Source organism: Gorilla gorilla, chromosome 1 (assembly GCF_029281585.2).
Source record: "Gorilla gorilla gorilla isolate KB3781 chromosome 1, NHGRI_mGorGor1-v2.1_pri, whole genome shotgun sequence".
NCBI classification, from domain to species: Eukaryota; Metazoa; Chordata; class Mammalia; order Primates; family Hominidae; genus Gorilla; species Gorilla gorilla.
In genome coordinates, this window is record NC_073224.2 from 132,509,039 (window position 1) to 132,527,283 (window position 18,245).

Consider the following 18,245-nt stretch of genomic DNA (forward strand, 5'->3'; position numbering starts at 1 on the left):
GAAAAAATAACAAGAATTAGGGCCTCAAATATATGAACAACTGAATACCCGCTTTTCACCCCAGTCCTGTTCTTAGGGCACAACATTGTAGATGAAACCAGCTTTGTAAGAATGCTGGAAAGTAACAGATGAATCAAGTCCACTGAGTTGAGGTTTCCTCAAAGGAGTAGCTCCTTTAGAAGAACTTGAGAATCCAGATTTAAAAAGAACATTTCATTTCCATTTGCTGTATACCTAAAAGTGAACTTTTATTAAAAGCAGATCACGTCGCTTCAGGAAATTCAGAAAACTATATCTAAATACACTGAATGAAAGATATTCCTCATCAATTTAGATTCTTATAGCCTCATAAAGATAAAATGCAGATGAATCAGTTTAAATCAGGCCTTCATTAAATTTTAGAACTAGCTTTTGGAATCCCAACTATTGAAGTGTGCAGTGTCTGATTCCTGAGCGTTGCGACAAAGCCATGAGCAGATAACGATAAAGTGCATCTTTGCCAGAAATAACATGGGCTGCCTTTGGTTTGTGCTAATAAACTATAAGACAACTTAAACTCTAATTTTAATATCAGAAATCCACCTCATTATAAATCATCTCAAACTCCCTATGTTATCAGCATTTTCATGTGTTTCTTTGGTGACCCTGAAATATAATTTTCCATTTATGCTTGCAACGTAAATCTCCAATTTCTGGTTGGCCACTCTGGCACTAAGCCTAAGCTCTAATTTATTTCCATCTTTCCTTATTTCTTACATCAAAAGAGACTGTTGGTTTGAATAACAAACATTCAATAGACTTAGACGTGGGGTGGCAGGCGGCACAGGCATTACCTATTTACCTTTTATTGCCTTCTTCGAATTGGCTTTTCTGGGAACAAAACCAATAAGACATGCTGTTCCTTCATCTAGTTTTTACCCAGGTTATGTATCAGGAGACATTCCTCCCCCCTTCCCTGTTTCAGCAAGGAGTGGCAGCAGGGTGAAGAATTCAGACTGGAACTAGGCTTCTGACCTTACACTATCATAGGTTATTGTTCTACCAAGTCATGTAGAATTTCATTGTCCTTAAGACTCTGGTTTGGGCTGATAATTGTTTTTGATTCCAGGAGATGCTGCTGCTAACACACTTGTAATCTGTAGGACAACAGTGTGCTGGGAACGAAATGCACACTGTCTTAGCCTCTTTGAAACTTTGCAAAGGTTCTTCCCCACCTGCCTCCCCTTGCTGTCTTGCACAGTAATTGGCCTAATAAAAGGCAGAAACAAGAATTTATTACACCTTGGGCAGTACTTAAAACAAACTTTATTCTCAGGAACAGCAGTTATGTCTACTTGCTGCTTTATATTTTGGTATTTCCTCTAAATACTTAAGTCTGAATATATTCAAAGTCAAATTGCAAATCACTCAATTTCCCTGCTCCTTTCCTGGTTCCCCAGGTTGCGTCTTGTGATACTCCATGTAAACACTGTATTTGGAAAGATACATAGATCAGCATCCCTAGAGTCACATGATCACCATCAATCTGTGAAAATAGCATGACTTAAAAATAAAAGTCTCTTAGTACTCTGCCAACAGGCTTTGGCATAATCTTGGCAATCACTTAGATTTTTTTTTTTTTCGCTGTTGTAATTTTTCCCAAGTGGAAATAGTCTCATATTTTGCAGAAGTTGTCCAAGCTAGTGAACATCAATCCATCCTCCTGGGAACTAAATTCGTCAGCTGAATGTACTCAGTCCACACAGAAATCAGTAAAGTGAGTGTGAAACTGCTTGGTGGCTGTTCCTTTCATCTTAAGAAATTGCAATACAAATTCCTGAAATCGTTTATGCAGGAATTTTTATTCTTTAAATCTTCCAGTGTTAAAGCAACAAGAAAACATTTAGAATGTCCTTTGGTGGAATCTTATTACACTTGTTATATATGTAAACTGATATTCTTTGATGCCAGCACGTTCGTTGCCCTTACAGAGAAATCTCTGCACAATGAAACAAAACAGAACGAAAGAGGACAAAATAAAATGTCAGTCTTTGCTGATTCGAATTAGATACATTAACAGATTGTCTGGTAACACAAATTGGCAATAATACAAAAAATCTACATATTACAGTAGTTCAAGAAAAATAACTTCATTTGAATACAAAAGGATAGATACACTTTCTTTTTTCCTATAGCCACTCTTGTATAGTGGGTGTGTGCTCGCACTGGACTCAGTGCTGCTAAGATATACAGGGGTATGACTGGCTTGCGCTTTTAGAGGGGGCTGTTACACATGTGCATCACTAACATCAGACAAAGAAATCTTTCAACCAACAAGGGTTACAGAGCAACGTTCACTAAAGCACAGGTTGGAAGGGATTCAGGGACGGAAGCAGGCCAATATGGCAGCTTGTAACAGATTTCCTTATGCCCACAATGCACCTGACAGCAAAGAATGCTATTTGGTTGGTCCACACACTGGGCGGAGTCGTACTAGGGCGCACCACGCTAGAGTAGCCAATGTTTTTAGGTCGGTTGATTTGTTTGTTTTTTGTCTTTCCTGTTTGGGGGGCTGTCGCAGCCTTTCCAATCCACAATATGCTCTGCAGCTGGCAATGTGATTTGCAGTGATAATATCAACAGCTGCCAACTCCTCTGGAGTCAGAAATTAACAGTCTTGACTCGGATGTGCTGTCCACGGGTGATAAATATGGCTTAGTTCAGTTAGGCCTTCTTAGTTTGTACACTGTCTGAGTGGGGGTGTCTCTATGTGTGTGTTTCCTATGTTAGTAGCAAATGTTTGGGTTGTGTCTGCTTCCCCACGGCACAGGCCCGTCCGGTGTGGCTGGAGGTGACACCTAGAACACCAGGGGGCTGGCGGTTCCCAGCAGCGTGGTCAGCAGCAGCAGCGCTGGGGAGCCGTGCGGGGGCGCGCCCTGGCCAGAGTCGGAGCCGCAGCTGCCAGCCTCCTCGCACCGCAGCTTCTCGCAGAGGATGCCCGTGTATGCGGCCGGGCACAGGCAGCGCACGTTGTTGTGGCACGTCCCTCCGTTCTGGCAGTGCAGGAGCTCGTTGTCGCAGACATTCGCTGCAGAATGAGGGGGAAGGTAGGGGTGGGTGGGCGCGGGGAGGAGAAGCAGAATCAATTTAAGTTCATCTGGTACATCATGTTTTCAGCCTAAAAAAAAAAATCTCTATCGATCTTTGTGCTCCCCCCTCCCCTCCAAACGAAGCCCGTGACTCCAATTTCCAAACAAATGTAGTTTTCTGCCTTTGTTTTTATCATATTAGTCCTTTTCATATAGATTTTTGCTTCAGTCTTGGATGTTATCATTGTCCATTTCAGGCTATAGAATACAAAGTAATGCAATAGTCCTAGTTTGGCAGTATCTTTTCTTCATGGAACTGGGACCTGTTGTGATCTCTTGGGTTTTTAAAGGACAAGTGCCCGATGCAAGAGTGCAGATCTTTGAAGCCAGATGAATGGTATTTAAAATGCAAAGCAGTATTGCTAAAATGACCAAAAACCTCTAAGGGGTGGGCCATTCTCTCGGTGCGTGATTCCAGCGCTGCATGCATGAAGACAGAATCCACCGGGAGGCATGGGGATGAGGGGGGGTGGGGACACGGGGAAAGTAGCATGCTCCAGGCAGGCGGCAGCCAGATGGGAAGAGAGAAAGCTTGTTTCATGGGAGGAGTGTGAGGAAAAGCAGTCACATTCGTCCCTGACAGCCTATTAAGGATTTTTATCACCTTGTAAATATGGGAAGTATAGCCCAAGGTTACCTTGATTTCCGGGAATAGTAATAAATGCGATGGTGAAACCCTGATTACCAAAATTTCATTATGTCCATCAATTAATGGAATCAGTTTGAGTAAATCAAGACAAGCAACTGCAGAGACTAGAATTCATTCACAGACCCTGTCATGTAACTTTCACCTCTAATAATTTCTTATTTCTTCAAAATTCTGACTAACCTCATTAATTCCATGTCTCCTATTCTTTTAGATAATCACTGTTTCACTGATTTAGCAGAATGTTAAATAGAACCCAGGGAAATTAAAACAACAACAAAGAGTAAAAGAGCCAAGAACATTTCCCAAGCAACATATGCTGCTTAAGCATTTAATATATAGAACCCCTCTGGAATGGGAGGTGGGGAACAGAGCAGAAAAAGTAGCTTTTTATAAATTGTAACATTTTCCATTTTTAAAAAATGTCATGGTGAAATTTCCCCAGGGATGCCACATGAGTTCAACGCACTACACGCTCATATACACATACCCAATATTACTATGAAGTGCAAAGCTTTAAAAGAAAACAACTCTACCCTCCAAGTAGTAACTCAATAGAGAATGTTGCCTTGTCCATTAATAATGTTCAACAGTCATGTCAGCTTCAAAAGAAGCTTCTTACACACAAACATGCCAGTGCTTTGTGTGTCAATGAGCTTAGAAAAGATGGTGGTGGATACCCACATGGTTAATAACAGAGTGCCCTAAATAGACCACTGTTTTACTGCCTTCCTCAACATTTCCTTGGTGACCTCTAACACGGTTGCGTAGTGTATTGGCATAATTTTCAAATGTATCCACGTTTGCTATCTGTAAATGTCAGAAGTGACTATTAAGGCCTACTAAATCCTTCAGGCTCCAAATATTGATATGCAAGGCAGTGTTCCATGGTTTCTAATGATTATATAAGCTACCTCTTACTGAGTGGCTTAGAAATCATAATATTAGAACCACATTATTTTATGAGTCATGGTTAAAAATGTCAAGATCTGTAGCTGGGAAGCAAAGTCCACAAGTGTAGAGTGGTTAGCCTCATGGTCAAAACTGACAAAAGCTCTTGTTTTTTGGCTTTAGTTAATTTGGAAAGCATATGTAGGTTTTCAGGATTTTATTTTGCTTGCACTTGAAGAAATATGTTTAATTGGGGCAACATGGAATAAACAGATCCAGATAACTGTTTTCAGCTAAAGTTAAAGATCCTCAGCATTTCTTGTTCCAGGCAGCAGAATGCTGAATGGGATATTTCCTTTCATTTGGGCACTAGAGGTAGGGAAATATCTGTTCCATCAATATCGATAATTGCTTGCCTTGAATAATTGAGAAGAAATCAATAGTTAATTACATATCACTCTCCCCTTTAGAAAAAAAAAGCTATTTTTCTTCTTCTTGGAGGTGAATATAAATCAGCTGTTGAACAGAGGTTTCTTTTTTCAAGAAGCTGGTGATTAAGTTAAAATTCAATATTTTTCCTACATTTAAGTAATTACTAGTTGATTTTGATAGTTGTGAGAAATTTAATAAATATACTAGGAACAGATATAGCCCAGAATTAGTAATCTCATGGATTGGCAGGATATATTTTCTGTAGGAGATCAATAGAGAAAAATAAAAACTATAATATATTTCATTATTTAGAATTCACTATAAAACATATTACATTTGGTCTCTTGATTGTGCTAGTCCTCCAACAAATACAGAACTTTACCATACATACAGTGCCCTCTAACTGTTGGAATCATGGGCTAGAAGCACATCTAACCTAATTATGGATCTTACCTGATATTCATAATCATGCTCCATCTTCATGTCATTTTGAACCAAAACTGTGGTAGCTAATAAACAAGCTAGGTGGTTAACAAATATCACTGAGCTCTTCTTCAGTGTGCTCAACCTTGCACTTAACCCCGCAAAGAAAATAAAAGAAATATAAAGGATGATTTCTGCTCTTATGGAGTTTAAATCTGGCTGGGATGATAAAATATCTATAAGAAATGATCTAATATTAATGTCATTAAAATGCCCTTATCAATTCCATTGAGCTTAACCAATATCTGTTGTATGCCAGGCACCCTGCTATATTTTATGGTTGTAACTAACTGTCCTAAAGGAGTACCTGGTTTGGCAGAAAATAAATGGAAAATAAACACACAAACACACATTATGATACAGTATAAAAAAATCTACAAAAAATGTATTTACAAATTACTAGGGAAACTCACTTGATAGTATAAATAATTACTTTTGGGAAGATTAAGGGAGATTATAAAAAAGAGATTGTATTTGAGCAAAGGCATTCATCAGGCAGATACTGGTAGAAAAGCCATTGTAAATAGGGAAACTGCATGAGTAAAGACAAGGAGATGTGAAAGTGTATTGTATTGGTTATTAAGCAATTGTCTTTTAACTCTAAATCCACCCTTCTGATGTTGAGGCCAGAACTCTGCAAGTTGTCTGCTGGATCCCACCAACAGGGGGCACTAGAGGGAGCAGAGAAAGTAGTAGGCATGGAAGATCCTGTTTCCTTGACTCTGTTTGATGGTGCTCTAACAGTACTGCCCAGCAACGGCCCTTCACATCAACAGCAACATGTGGTTCCAGTGTTGAGCTTTATTCATAACCAGCTTCATCACACCGTTAGAGGTTCCTACACCAGCCTGGTGGCACTCCTTCCCTAGAGGTTTAAGCCTCAGCTCCAAGGAGGCTCTACTCAGCATTTCAGAGGCAGCTGCAGCAGCCAGCCATTATCCCACCTTAGAGGTGCAGGTTTCAGCTCTGTGGGGGTCCCTTTTATCCAAACTTTTACTTTCTGATAACTCCATCCTCTTTCCTGTAATCCCTCAGTCCTAGAGTGATAGATGGTTCCTGCTTGCTTAACATAGGAATTACTTCAGTATCCTGTTCTCACTTTAAAATTTCAAATACTTTTTAAACCATTTCTTTTAATAAATTCTCTCTGTTGAAATACCTAGAAATGGTTTCAGTTTTCTGCCTGAAGCCCAAATGAAAGACACATTAGTGAATGATGCATGGACTGGTATGGCTGGAATGATGGATGCACAGAGGGAAAGGCAAATGTGTCCTGGTTGTGAAGGTGCCACAGTGGAGTTTAGTAATAAGAAATGGAAAGCTGTCAAAGACTTAGAAGGAGGGTGGTGTTTAAAAGAGAAGAGGAAGGTGAATCTAGACCAGAAAAAGGGCAGACTGGAGGTAAGGAGACCATACTCAAATAGAATGGACTGGGACGAGGTTAGAACAATGGTGAAGGGAAGGAGGGAAAAGATTTGGAGACAGATTATGTGAATGGATAAGAGAGAGTCTAAGGTTCCTGTTTGGGGTATTTAGATGCATAATAAATTTATTGAGAAAAGAAGATAAGAGGAAGAGTTTGGTCAGGAGAGAGAGAAACGTTTTTTGGACGTATTGACTTTTAGAACTGTCTAGGTTCTTCTGCAGCTGTTTTGTTATTAGTTGGAAAACTCTTTAATGGAACAGGAGATAGGTCATCCTGGAGACACAAATTTGGAGCTGGGTGGTGGTGGTCATTGTTGCAAAAGATGAAGCAAAAAGAGTAGAAGACTTCATCCTAGGAGAATATAGACCAAGTAAAAATGAGGACTGCAGATAGAAAACTGAAGAACATCAGCATTTAGGCCATTGGAAGAGAAAGACCATAAAGAATGCTGAGAAGAAAACAATGTCAGAAAAATGCAGTGATCCTATGAAGGTATGAAATTAACCGCAGAAGTCTTCCTGATGTGAATGACTGTATCTACGAATCAACAAACTGGAAAAGTATGAGAGGAAGGGCACTTTGAGTTGGACAAATGAAATATGCAAAATAAACATTGCATGTTCTTGATTGACTCTGTCATAAGGGGTTCTTGAATAATTGGAAAAAGGATTGAAAAATTTTGAAGAGTTAACATTTAATGGATGTCTTTGGATGTCAGTCTAAAGTAGTGGTTCTCAACACTGGATGATTTTGCTCCCATGGGTATTTGACAATGTCTGGAGACATTTTTTTGGTTGTCACAAGTGTGTAGGGAGGGCACACTACTGGCCACTGATGTGTATAGCGAGGCCAGGAATGTTGCTAACATCCTGCAGTATACAGAACAACCCCCCACAACAAAGAATTACTTCTCAATTAATGTAAAAGATAAAACGATAAGGCCTGGGTCAGGGCATCAGTCATAGCAATGAAGAAGGGCAGTTGTCCCTGATATATTTTGGGGAAGGTACAATAAAGAAACTTTGTCATTTCTAGATCAGGAAGATAGTAAGTTTTCAGGTGCTGAGCTGTGGGAATTAGAGGTGACTAAGTACTTGAATTGGAAATGTTAAGAGTGGATTATCTTCTTCAGAGAATAAATATAGGAGACTGGGATCTAAGACAGACCCTTTAGTACTGTTCACAATGAAAGCGTGAGAGGAACCAAAAGCACCCCTGCCATGTAATTTGCTTTCATAGAAGCAGTAAAATCAGAGCTTGCAGGAAACTTTAGAAACCATCTAGATGAGCTGTAGATAAGGAAGCTGTAGATAAGCAATTGAGAGTAGAACTGGGACTAGAATCCAGGTCTCCCGATTTATAGATTACTGCTCTTCACATAGAAAAGAACACTCAGGAGAAATGTAGTAAATAATATTGCACAGTGCCACATTCCGTGCTCCTCAAGACATAGCTGACTTTCCCACTTACCAGGAAGACATGAACTCTTCTATAGATACTCAGTAGATTTGCATCTGTATTGACTAAGTGCTCTGCTTTCATATCACACTTTGACTAGGCAGAGGTCTTTGTTGATAGTATCAATTGTTACTCATCCTAGGGTTTTACCACATTTTGGTAGAGCTCCAAGTACAAATCAGCTCATACAGAAAATAAACCAGAAATGCCAATGTCTAGGCTGAAAATGGCAAATATGTCTGCATTTACACTGTCATTTCCTCTTCCCCTGTACATAGGAGACTGCTATGTACAGAACGTGTGTTCTCTCTAAAACTCATGTTGAAATTTATTTGCCACTGTAACAGTATTAAGAAGTGGGACCTTTAAGAAATGTTTTGCTCATAAGGGCTCCACCTTCATGAATGGACTAATGCTGTTATTTTGGGAGAGGGTCTGTTATCATGGGGTGGGCTGACCCTTTCTTCTCCTCTTTCTCTCTCTGCCCTTCAATCATGTGATGCCTTCTGCCATCTTATGGTGCAACAAGAAGGCCCTTACAAGATGTGAGCCCCTTGATCTTGGGCTTGTCAGCCTCCAGAATTGTGAGTTGATAAACTTCTATTCATTATAAATTACCCAGTGTGTGGTATTCTGTTATAGTGCATAAAATGGAATAAGTCAGAAATACAGCTAGTTAATCATGGGACTCTCTTGCACTGAACTTCTAATGCTTCTCAACACAAGTTTCCAGGCATCCACCATGAGTTGATAGTACTGGCATGAGGATAAACACCCATTTACAATCCTGGCATTATCTCACATAATCCTGCATATAGTTGCAAATTAAAGATCCAAGTGAAAATTTCTACCCAACAGGCATCTTTCAGTGATCACGCTTTTTACTTGGTGCCCTGCTCTGTGGGTTTACCTCAGACTGAAAACTCTAAACTTATTCTGTGGGTGTATTCATTTTAAGCATGTCCCAACTCTCTCTTTATTGTTATTGACAGTCTTAGAGTGTCCTATGTCAGTAAACAGAAAGGTTCATTTTAAAATCCTTATACAACACTTGATCCAGTGCTGGATGCAAATAGTTATTTGCTAGACAGAATTCCTTTTGTGATAGTAAAATATGATCCTTAGATACCAGAAAAACTAATACTGCTTTGGTAATAGCTTGACTGTATTCTAAAGGATTCCTTTTAGTATTGATAAATATAATTCATTTATGGAGTATCCAATATCACATACTATAATCCCCTGATGTTTTGATATTAGGAATGATTTCAAATGGAGTGACCAAGATAATTTGTGGAATTTGACAGATAAGGTTAGAGTATTAATGTTAGATTCGAACAGAGTTATGTGGCCAAAAGATGAAGTGTGGAAACCTGGTGGAAAAGCTGAAGTCAGAAAGGTGTTGTAACAGCTCTGATCATAGCTTTAGTAAGCAAGCCACAAGGTAGATAAACAAGCTCTCACAATTGCCATGAGTTTATAAAAACATTTAGAATTTCCACAGTGAAAGAACTGATCAAGCAGCATTTCTTCCTCTCTTACTTCTATCTATTTTTCTTGCACCATCTTGGATGAGGAGCGACACAGGGATATAGCTAAATTATTTAATTCTTTCATTTTTTTGGTGGGTTTCTTGATTGTCACATACATTTCCTCTTCTCAAACTGCAATCTACTGTCAAATGTGACTTACAAGACCTTGATTCCTTTCCCCTCTATGAGTTCTTTCTGGAAGGTATGGAAAAGCTGACCACAGATGGACTCCTTATGCTCAGAGGGTATTAGCCAGGACTTGGTGTTGCCACTTGTTCTATTCTTTTATCTTTTATGAGCTGAGGGGTCGCTTATTCCCCTAAGGTCATGATGATCCATTACACTACCAAAGGGAAGTTTTCTTTTCTCTGTTTGGGTTTTGTTCAACGTTATACATTTAGGTTCATGCTGTCAGTGAGCTGCTATGCTTGAGCAATGCTGGGTCTGTATTTATAGACTTGAAAGTTTCTCTTTTTGGCTTTGTCTCCTGCACTTCAAGGAATCGATGTAATGCGTTACCATGACAGCTTTTCTTGATGGTTGTATTAATAAAGTGACCTCTACCTTTACCACCTGAAACAAGCCCGGGATTGCTGAGAGAAAGATGTTCCAAATTGTTCCCGTCCTTTTCAAAGAAACATCAAAGAGTGAATAACCTCCACCAAACAGGCTAATAACAAAGGTATGTGGGCTACATTCAGGTCTGATTTAGGCATTCGAGACTGTGTGGCAGGGAGTTGAAGAGCTGTGATCATGACCCATTTATACAGCTTTTGCAGCTGTTTTGCTAAGTTGTGATATGTGAGATGGAAAACTGAACCTACAGGTTAGCTCCCGGGCCATGGAAGAAACTTTATAGATTGTTATCTAATCACTTTTTGTTGTTGTGGTTGGAATTCTAGGTACACTAACTGCAATCCACCCCCGTCCCACAAAAAAAAAAAAAAAAAAAAAAAAACAACCTTTTTTCTTCCCTCACCTTATGGTCTGGTCTGGTCTGGCCATGAGGGGTAGTATGGTGCAAAGGGAAAACACATTGGCTGAGCGTCATAAAACTGGAAAACCTGAGATCTAGGTCTCTCACTAGTCATCCATTTACGACAAGGCCTTGGACATACTATGCAACTATTTAGTGACACTCATCCATGCGTTTGTCCAACATCCACCCAGGCACTGCTCTAGATGGTGGGCATATTTTGGTAAGCCAGACCCACAGTGGAGCTGCACATGAGGGGCTTGTATTCTAGTTGCAGCTGTAATGTTAGGCTACAGGCTACAGGTTTGAAGTTGGTATTTCTAAAGTTTTCTCAAGTTTTATGATTTGCATGAATATTTTTAATGGAAAGCCTATCATTTTGAAGGCAAAGTGTTAGAAATCCCTCCTCTTCTTGACCAAACATATGATGATGGTTGGTCTTGTGTAATAGAGTCCTTGGTGATGACTTAGGTGACTGTTTCTGTTTGATCTGTTTTGGTTCAGTCTTATCTGCTGCCCCATGGAACAGGGATAGTTTTTTCCCTCATACGCACTAAAAGCGTGAGGTAGTATAAAGAGAATTAGGCTCAGATCCTGTGATTCAAGTCTCATCCCTGGAGTTAATGGGCTGGGTGAACTTGGGGAAATCACTTAACCTCTTTGTGCCTTTCTTCACTTCACAAGCAGCACAAATAGGATTGTCCTATTTACCCGCCTAATAGTTGTTGGTAGCCTCAAGATGAATTATGTGGAGGTGCTCTAAAAAAATATAAAACACAACCTAAGTATACTTTGTTAAAGTTCAATTTCTTCCTCAATCCGCCCAGTGCTAGAAGCTCAGGATGGAAGAATGAGGTGCTAATTCCTATCTCTGCCAGAATAATGAATTAAACACTACCTATCCAATCCAAGCTACTTGAAGTATAAAAGAAAGCAAATGTCCTTCCTCAAAGACAGCATCTGTGCATGTCTTCTGCTAGTATGAATCTTGAGCAAGCATGGGGTCAAAACATGCAATTCTCAAATATTTGTATTCAACTACTGCGTATTCTACAAAGCCTTGCAAGGTCACCTTAGAGTGGCAGTGCCCATTTTCTCAAAGACGACTTCTATATTCTCATTCAATGTGCACTCTCCTGTATCAATCAGAGCACATAAATAAAGTGTGTTTCCAGAGTAGCAGGGAGGGGCTGAGCTGGAGACCATCAACCTGCATCTACTGCTCCATAGCCCACCTTTTGTCTTTTGCAATGTTGATGGTGTAGGGGGCCAGGGGAGGTACGGATGCAAACAACAGACTGAAACCTGGTAGACTCATGTGAAAACACCCTTGCTTTCCTGCTTTTAATTTACACTCAAGTTTGTCTGTATGCATCTGAAGACAGTGGTACTTCGGTGGCAAGACTCTGTGTGACAGCATCCGACCTACTTGGTTTCAGCATAATGAACCCAAGGGTCAGAGCTGAAGTTGCTATAGGGAACAATGTGGAAGCTGTTGGCTGGGTGGTTGGACACATGTAGGTAATCAAGGACTGCAAGTTCTGACCCTAGGGAGTAGCCCTTCTATTGTTACTCATCTAATATTAAAGCATCTGTTATGAGAGTGACACTTTCTTTTGCCAAACCATAGAAAAAACTGCTTAAAACACCATTAAAGAGCCTCACTCATTTAGAAGGAGACCATTCTGCAGTTCACAGTATCCTGGCTAGCATGAAAGAGGTGACAGGTGACTCTGATGCAGGAGCAGGAGGCCCTGCCCAAACATCCCTAAAATTTTTGGCCTTTGCAACCTGAAAAAAAGCCTTTGCTGATATTGAGAAAGAATTAATTCACTGAGAATCCTACAAGCTGAAGGCTGGGCACCTCTCCCAAAGTGATCATTAATGATGTATTGAAATCCTATTTAGGTCAACACCTTCAGACACAGACACAGACAAGGTTCTCATAAAAATGGTGCTGAGAAGTCACAGACTTTCTCATCAGGTATCAGAAAATGCACTTGTCTAGTTTAATAAGAGTTGCAACCTCTACTCTCAGCTGAAGGTGAAAGATGGAATTCATGGGGAGGCATATTCACACAAAATGGCAACACATATCAGGGTAAAAATCATCGTTTCAAAGTACATGGCATTGTGCCAGGATGAAAGGCAGATACAAAATGTTTATCCAGTATAATCTCCATAAGTACAGACATGTAACTCTACACATACCTGTGTAATATAAACCTTAGCAAAAATACTAGAATCAATTGTACCAAAATGTGAACAGTGTTTATTTATAGCTGGTAGGAGTGCAATAAACTTTAGTAATTTTAATTTTCATCTTTATACCTTTCACTCTTTCCAAACTGCCTAGAATATAGTCCTTTGGTGATATTAAAAATGTTAATAAAATAAATTGCTGGGTTTTTTTAAGAAATATGTGTCTTTTACTTAGATAATAAAGGTAATTCAGTTAAGAAATGAATTATGTAATCACATTTTATCAAATTCCAGTATTTGTGTTACTAATACATATTTCTAGTAGGACTACCAATTATCTCAGAAAAGGCATGAGTTTCTACACAATCCCATAACCATGAAGGGGTCTTAGACTTGATTCCTTGGCTTGCCAATGACTCCACAGCCTCAGATGTGAATGGAACCATCAGAGCTTCCTGAGCTAAAGGGATCTGCAGCCCAACGGATGACCATCTTCTTGGTAATTAGTAGAGACCGGTGCTAAATGAGTGGACATTTTTACATTTGTAGATTGAGCCACAGTGACAGTTGGCTGAATATCTCACCACCTTTCTAGCAGAGGGGATCAAAGTTGAATTTAAACTAATTAAAAAAAAAAAACCTATTTCTGCCCTTGTACGTACCTGCACTACGTCTTTTACCTGTTTATTGTTGCTATGTCATTAGTATTCAGCACTGTCCCCGGCATGGAATAGATGCTAAATAAATAATAAACAAATAGGCTAGGCGTGGTGGCTCACACCTGTAATCCCAGCACTTTGAGAGGCTGAGGCAGGAGGGTCACTTGAGCTCAGGAGTTCAAGACCAGCCAACATGGTCGAACCCAGGCTCTATTAAAAATACCAAAAAATTAGCTGGGCATGGTGGGGAGGTTGAAGCAGGAGAATTGCTTGAACCTGGGAGACGGAGGTTGCATTGAGTTGACATTGTGCCACTGCACTCCAGCCTGGGAGACAGAGAGAGACTCTGACTCAAAAAATACAATACAATAAAATAAGATAAAATAAAATAAATAAAATTTTGTTGTATGCCTGTTTCCGAATGGTGGATGTCTGTCTATTATTAGTAGCTAGCTAGCTGAATGGGAAAATTATTTGGCAGGGAATGGGAGAGGGAGCTAACTAACACATGGAAAACTTGCAGAGCAGCTTTGACTTGCCAACTCAGGTTGGATACCATGATTGTCAAAGATTCCCATACACATGGTTTGATAATGGAAGCATGAAAGGGAAGAGAATGGTGACTTGTATTAAGTCATTCTTCATGAAACAATATACACTTGGGGAAAGGATGGAAGAGAGGAGAAGCAGCAAGGATGATTGGTGCTTTGAAATAAAAGATCAAGAACGCTTCTTTCGTTTTTTTTTTTTTTTTTTTTTTGAAACGGAGTTTTGATCCTGTCACCCAGGCTGGAGTGCAGTGGCATGATAATGGCTCACTGCAACCTCCGCCTCCCGGGATTCAAGCGATTCTCCTGCTTCAGCCTCCTGAGTAGCTGGGATTATAGGCGCGTGCCACCACGCCTAGCTAATTTTTGTAGTTTTAGTAGAGACAGGGTTTCACCATGTTGGTCAGGCTGGTCTCAAACTCCTGACCTCGTGATCCGCCCACCTCGGCCTCCCAAAGTGCTGGGATTACAGGCGTGAGCCACCACACCTGGCCTTCCTATCATTTTTCATTGAGCAAAATGTATTAGCTCTTATTATAATCTGGGCATTGCTAGCAACACAAAGGTGAAAACAACATGGCCCTGAGGACCTGAAGGATCTCAGTGACTTTTTTTATTTAATTGAGAAGGTGATTAGTTAACTTTGGAACATAGGGTAAAGGAAAATCCACATGGAGCTGTTCTTTGTGGGAGTACAGCTGAGGTGAGAAACCATTATGGGAACATAGAAGAACTCAAGTAAAAGGATTTGGTGTTCTTTGAAATGATGTTGGAATTATGAAAGACAATCTTTCCAACCCCATACAGTGCTGAAGACAAATTTGTAAAACATTCTACATTCTGGCTAGGAGGTAGGAAAATACTACAGGCCTTTGATATCCCAGCATTAAGAAATGCAAGTATCTGCAGCTGAAAGGAGATAATTGTGTCATTAATTCAAATACGCGTTTTTTTAAAAGGCAGAATTTCAATGCCTTTGAGCACTTTGTAAAGCTAAAATATAATTTGAGGTTCCTGTTTGTCAAGCTATAGCCAAATGTCTCCTTAGAGACTTAATTTTTCCTATACATACTTGGCAGGAGTGTTCTAAATATGGTCTAAGCCCTCTTAGGATTTTTAAACAGCAGGGATATTTAAGTATGAAAAATAGCTACTGAAATCACACAGCAGTAACTTTTCTTAATGATTTTTTTTTCCAGGGAATCGCTGTAATTCACTCTTGTCTGCTGTGGCCTTGCTGTCACCATAACCACCCCCTGACAATGTCAAACCAAGTCTTGGGAGGTGATTTTATAATGTCAGGATGAAACAAAGCCATTTCCCTGTTAATGCCAATGTCAAGGCAAAACGAATTGGTGTCAATAAATTCAAGGTGAGGAAAACAACATTATAGAATCACAAGAATGTGCAAAATGATGACAGGAGTCATTTAGAGATGCCTGATTCCAAGTAAAAATGACTGCTAATTTTCAAAAGTATATTTGCTACTGCACTGGAGACCAAACATTTAAATTTCTTAAAATACATTAGCAAGGCTAAGAAAGGACAAAGAGGTTAAGATTATAGACAAGTCATGGCATACCTTTTCAATGAAGTTGATGCTGACTATTGTAACTCACATTGTCTTTCCCACTTACAAATTCCTGAGACACTCAAAATTTGAACCACAAAGTTTAGTACTTGGTCATTTACTGTGGTGGTGTCCAGAAGTCTGGATTTCAATACTGACATTACCACGCATGGCTCTGCAATCTGGATTTCTGAGCCTCTATTTCTTCATCTGTAAAAGAGGCCACTTCACAGGGCTGTTGTGAACATGAGAGGTCATTCAACTCAATGATTATTATTAAGTGCTTTGTAAGTGCCAGGCACTGCTCAAAGTCCTACAATAAAAGATAGACTGTCAGAGTCACAGAAATGGTAATTGTTAATATAGGTTCATGCTTTTTATGTTTCATTAGGTAATGAAGTTTCACATAGTGCATACTCCTGTGTCTTCTAGTTCACTTTTATCATTAGCAATTTCTAGCTTAATGAATACTTGTCAATTTGAAAAAAATCATCGTTCACTCCTACAATTTCTTGGATGAATCAATAGCTGCTTACCTCTTGAAAAGATCTATTTGTTCATTTTTTCTTTAATGATGAGAAAAATAAACAAGAGCTCTCATTAAAAAAAAAAGTTTAGGTAAAGACAGTGACTTTAGACAAGCTCATGAGTAACATTAAGTAATTCTGTGCAACATAACTTTTACTAAAGCCAAACTTCAAACATGAGACAGAAAGAGGATGTACTGAGTTCTTTCCTAATATCCAGAGGAATCCTTTCTTCATTGGTTAAGAAAAAGGTATTTGAGTGAGAACAGATCTGCTTAGTGGACCTGAAAAGGGGGGAAATTAAGTCATTATGGGCATGCAGAAGGGTATTTTATAGCTTTTCGAAGAAGACCAAGGCTGTTTTGTCTCAGGAGAGAGGTGAGATACTTAAACCAAAATCAGAGTCTGGCAAAAAATGTGTGGAAGCTATGCCTTCAGGGACTTTCAGATCCAGCAGCAGAAAGAAAAAATTTATGAATTGGTTTGGATACAATTGGGAGGCTATGCATGGTATTTAAAACACAGGGAAAAGATGTTAGAGCTTCTCTTTGAAGCAGACTAAGACATACCCAGGTTAGATTAAGCAGTGATGAAAAAGACTTGGGTGGACTTGTTAAAGACTAATCACATGACGTGCTTTAAAATATCTTGTCCTAACACATTTCACTTTCCTCGACATTTCTTACTCTATTTTCTGAAGATATGTACTTTTATATGAATAGGGAGTTATTCTAGAATAAAAGCTCCATGAAGATAAGAATTTTGACTGCTTTCTTCTTTGCTGTATGTGCAATGCCTAGAACAGTGCTTGATAACAAACTGTACTCAATGAATATGAGTATTTTGAGTGAATGCATAAATGAATTTCATAGAAAAAATGACATATTCCATATCCATTGCTTCCTCTTTACTTCTAAAATAGCTTCTTAACTGTGTCTATTTTATATCCCCTAAATTAAATTGCACAGACATGCTACAGCCAGATGGGGCTTCCTCACAAAGAGTTTACACAATACTTCTCACTCATTCTCTCCCTCACAATCTTCCATGGCTCCCCACTGCTAACTGCAAATACTGTAGTCAGGACCTCCCAACAGTGTGTTCAGAATCTCCCCATCATGTGCTTTTACTCCACAACATGAAATGTCTACTGCTGGATCATATACTTACTGTCTTAAACTTACATACCTCCTCCCCACACACACATGCACACATGCACAATTAAAATTAACAAGTTATAATTAAAAGGCCAGAAACATTTACATCTGTTATCTAATTGAATATATCTAATAATCTGGCAGATAGGTATTATTGTTATTATTACTTCAATTGTATGGGAGACCTGTGGATCTTACATAAGTCCTCCTGGCAACTGAGCAGCAGAGGCAGGATCAGAGCTGAAGTCTTTCTGTTTGCAAAGCACTGTCCATGTTCTCCCCGGTCCCTGGACTGCCACATGCCTGCCCCTGTAGAGGTGTCTCTGCTCCAGATATGTCCTTCCCTAAACTCTCCACCCATTCTTTAAGATCTTGCTCATGGACAACCCCCACCATGGAAATTTATTTCTGTGAGTGTTTAAGCCTTCAGATACTATCCTTCCTTTGAAGCCTTATGGCAGATGATCTAGATAAAGATATAGACATAGATAGAAATGTAAGCTTTATATGACTCTGCAAAATCTACAACAAACACTCCTTTTCCATGTGCATTTCTTGTCTCCTCAACCAAAATACAAGCACTCTGAGGGCAGGCCATTGTCTTGCACCT

General features: G+C 39.4%; 1 protein-coding gene across 16 annotated transcripts in view; it reads right to left on the reverse strand.

Annotated features, from left to right (window-relative positions):
* Positions 1–1,822: 1,822 nt before the first annotated feature.
* Positions 1,823–18,245, reverse strand: part of NTNG1 (netrin G1) — a 342,410-nt gene continuing 325,987 nt past the window's right edge. For all 16 annotated transcript variants that reach the window (XM_063696478.1, XM_063696447.1, XM_063696457.1 and 13 more), the window contains one exon: positions 1,823–3,067. In XM_063696478.1, coding sequence (XP_063552548.1) covers positions 2,838–3,067 — 230 coding nt within the window. In that variant the 3' untranslated portion in view covers positions 1,823–2,837. The remainder of the gene's footprint in view (positions 3,068–18,245) is intronic.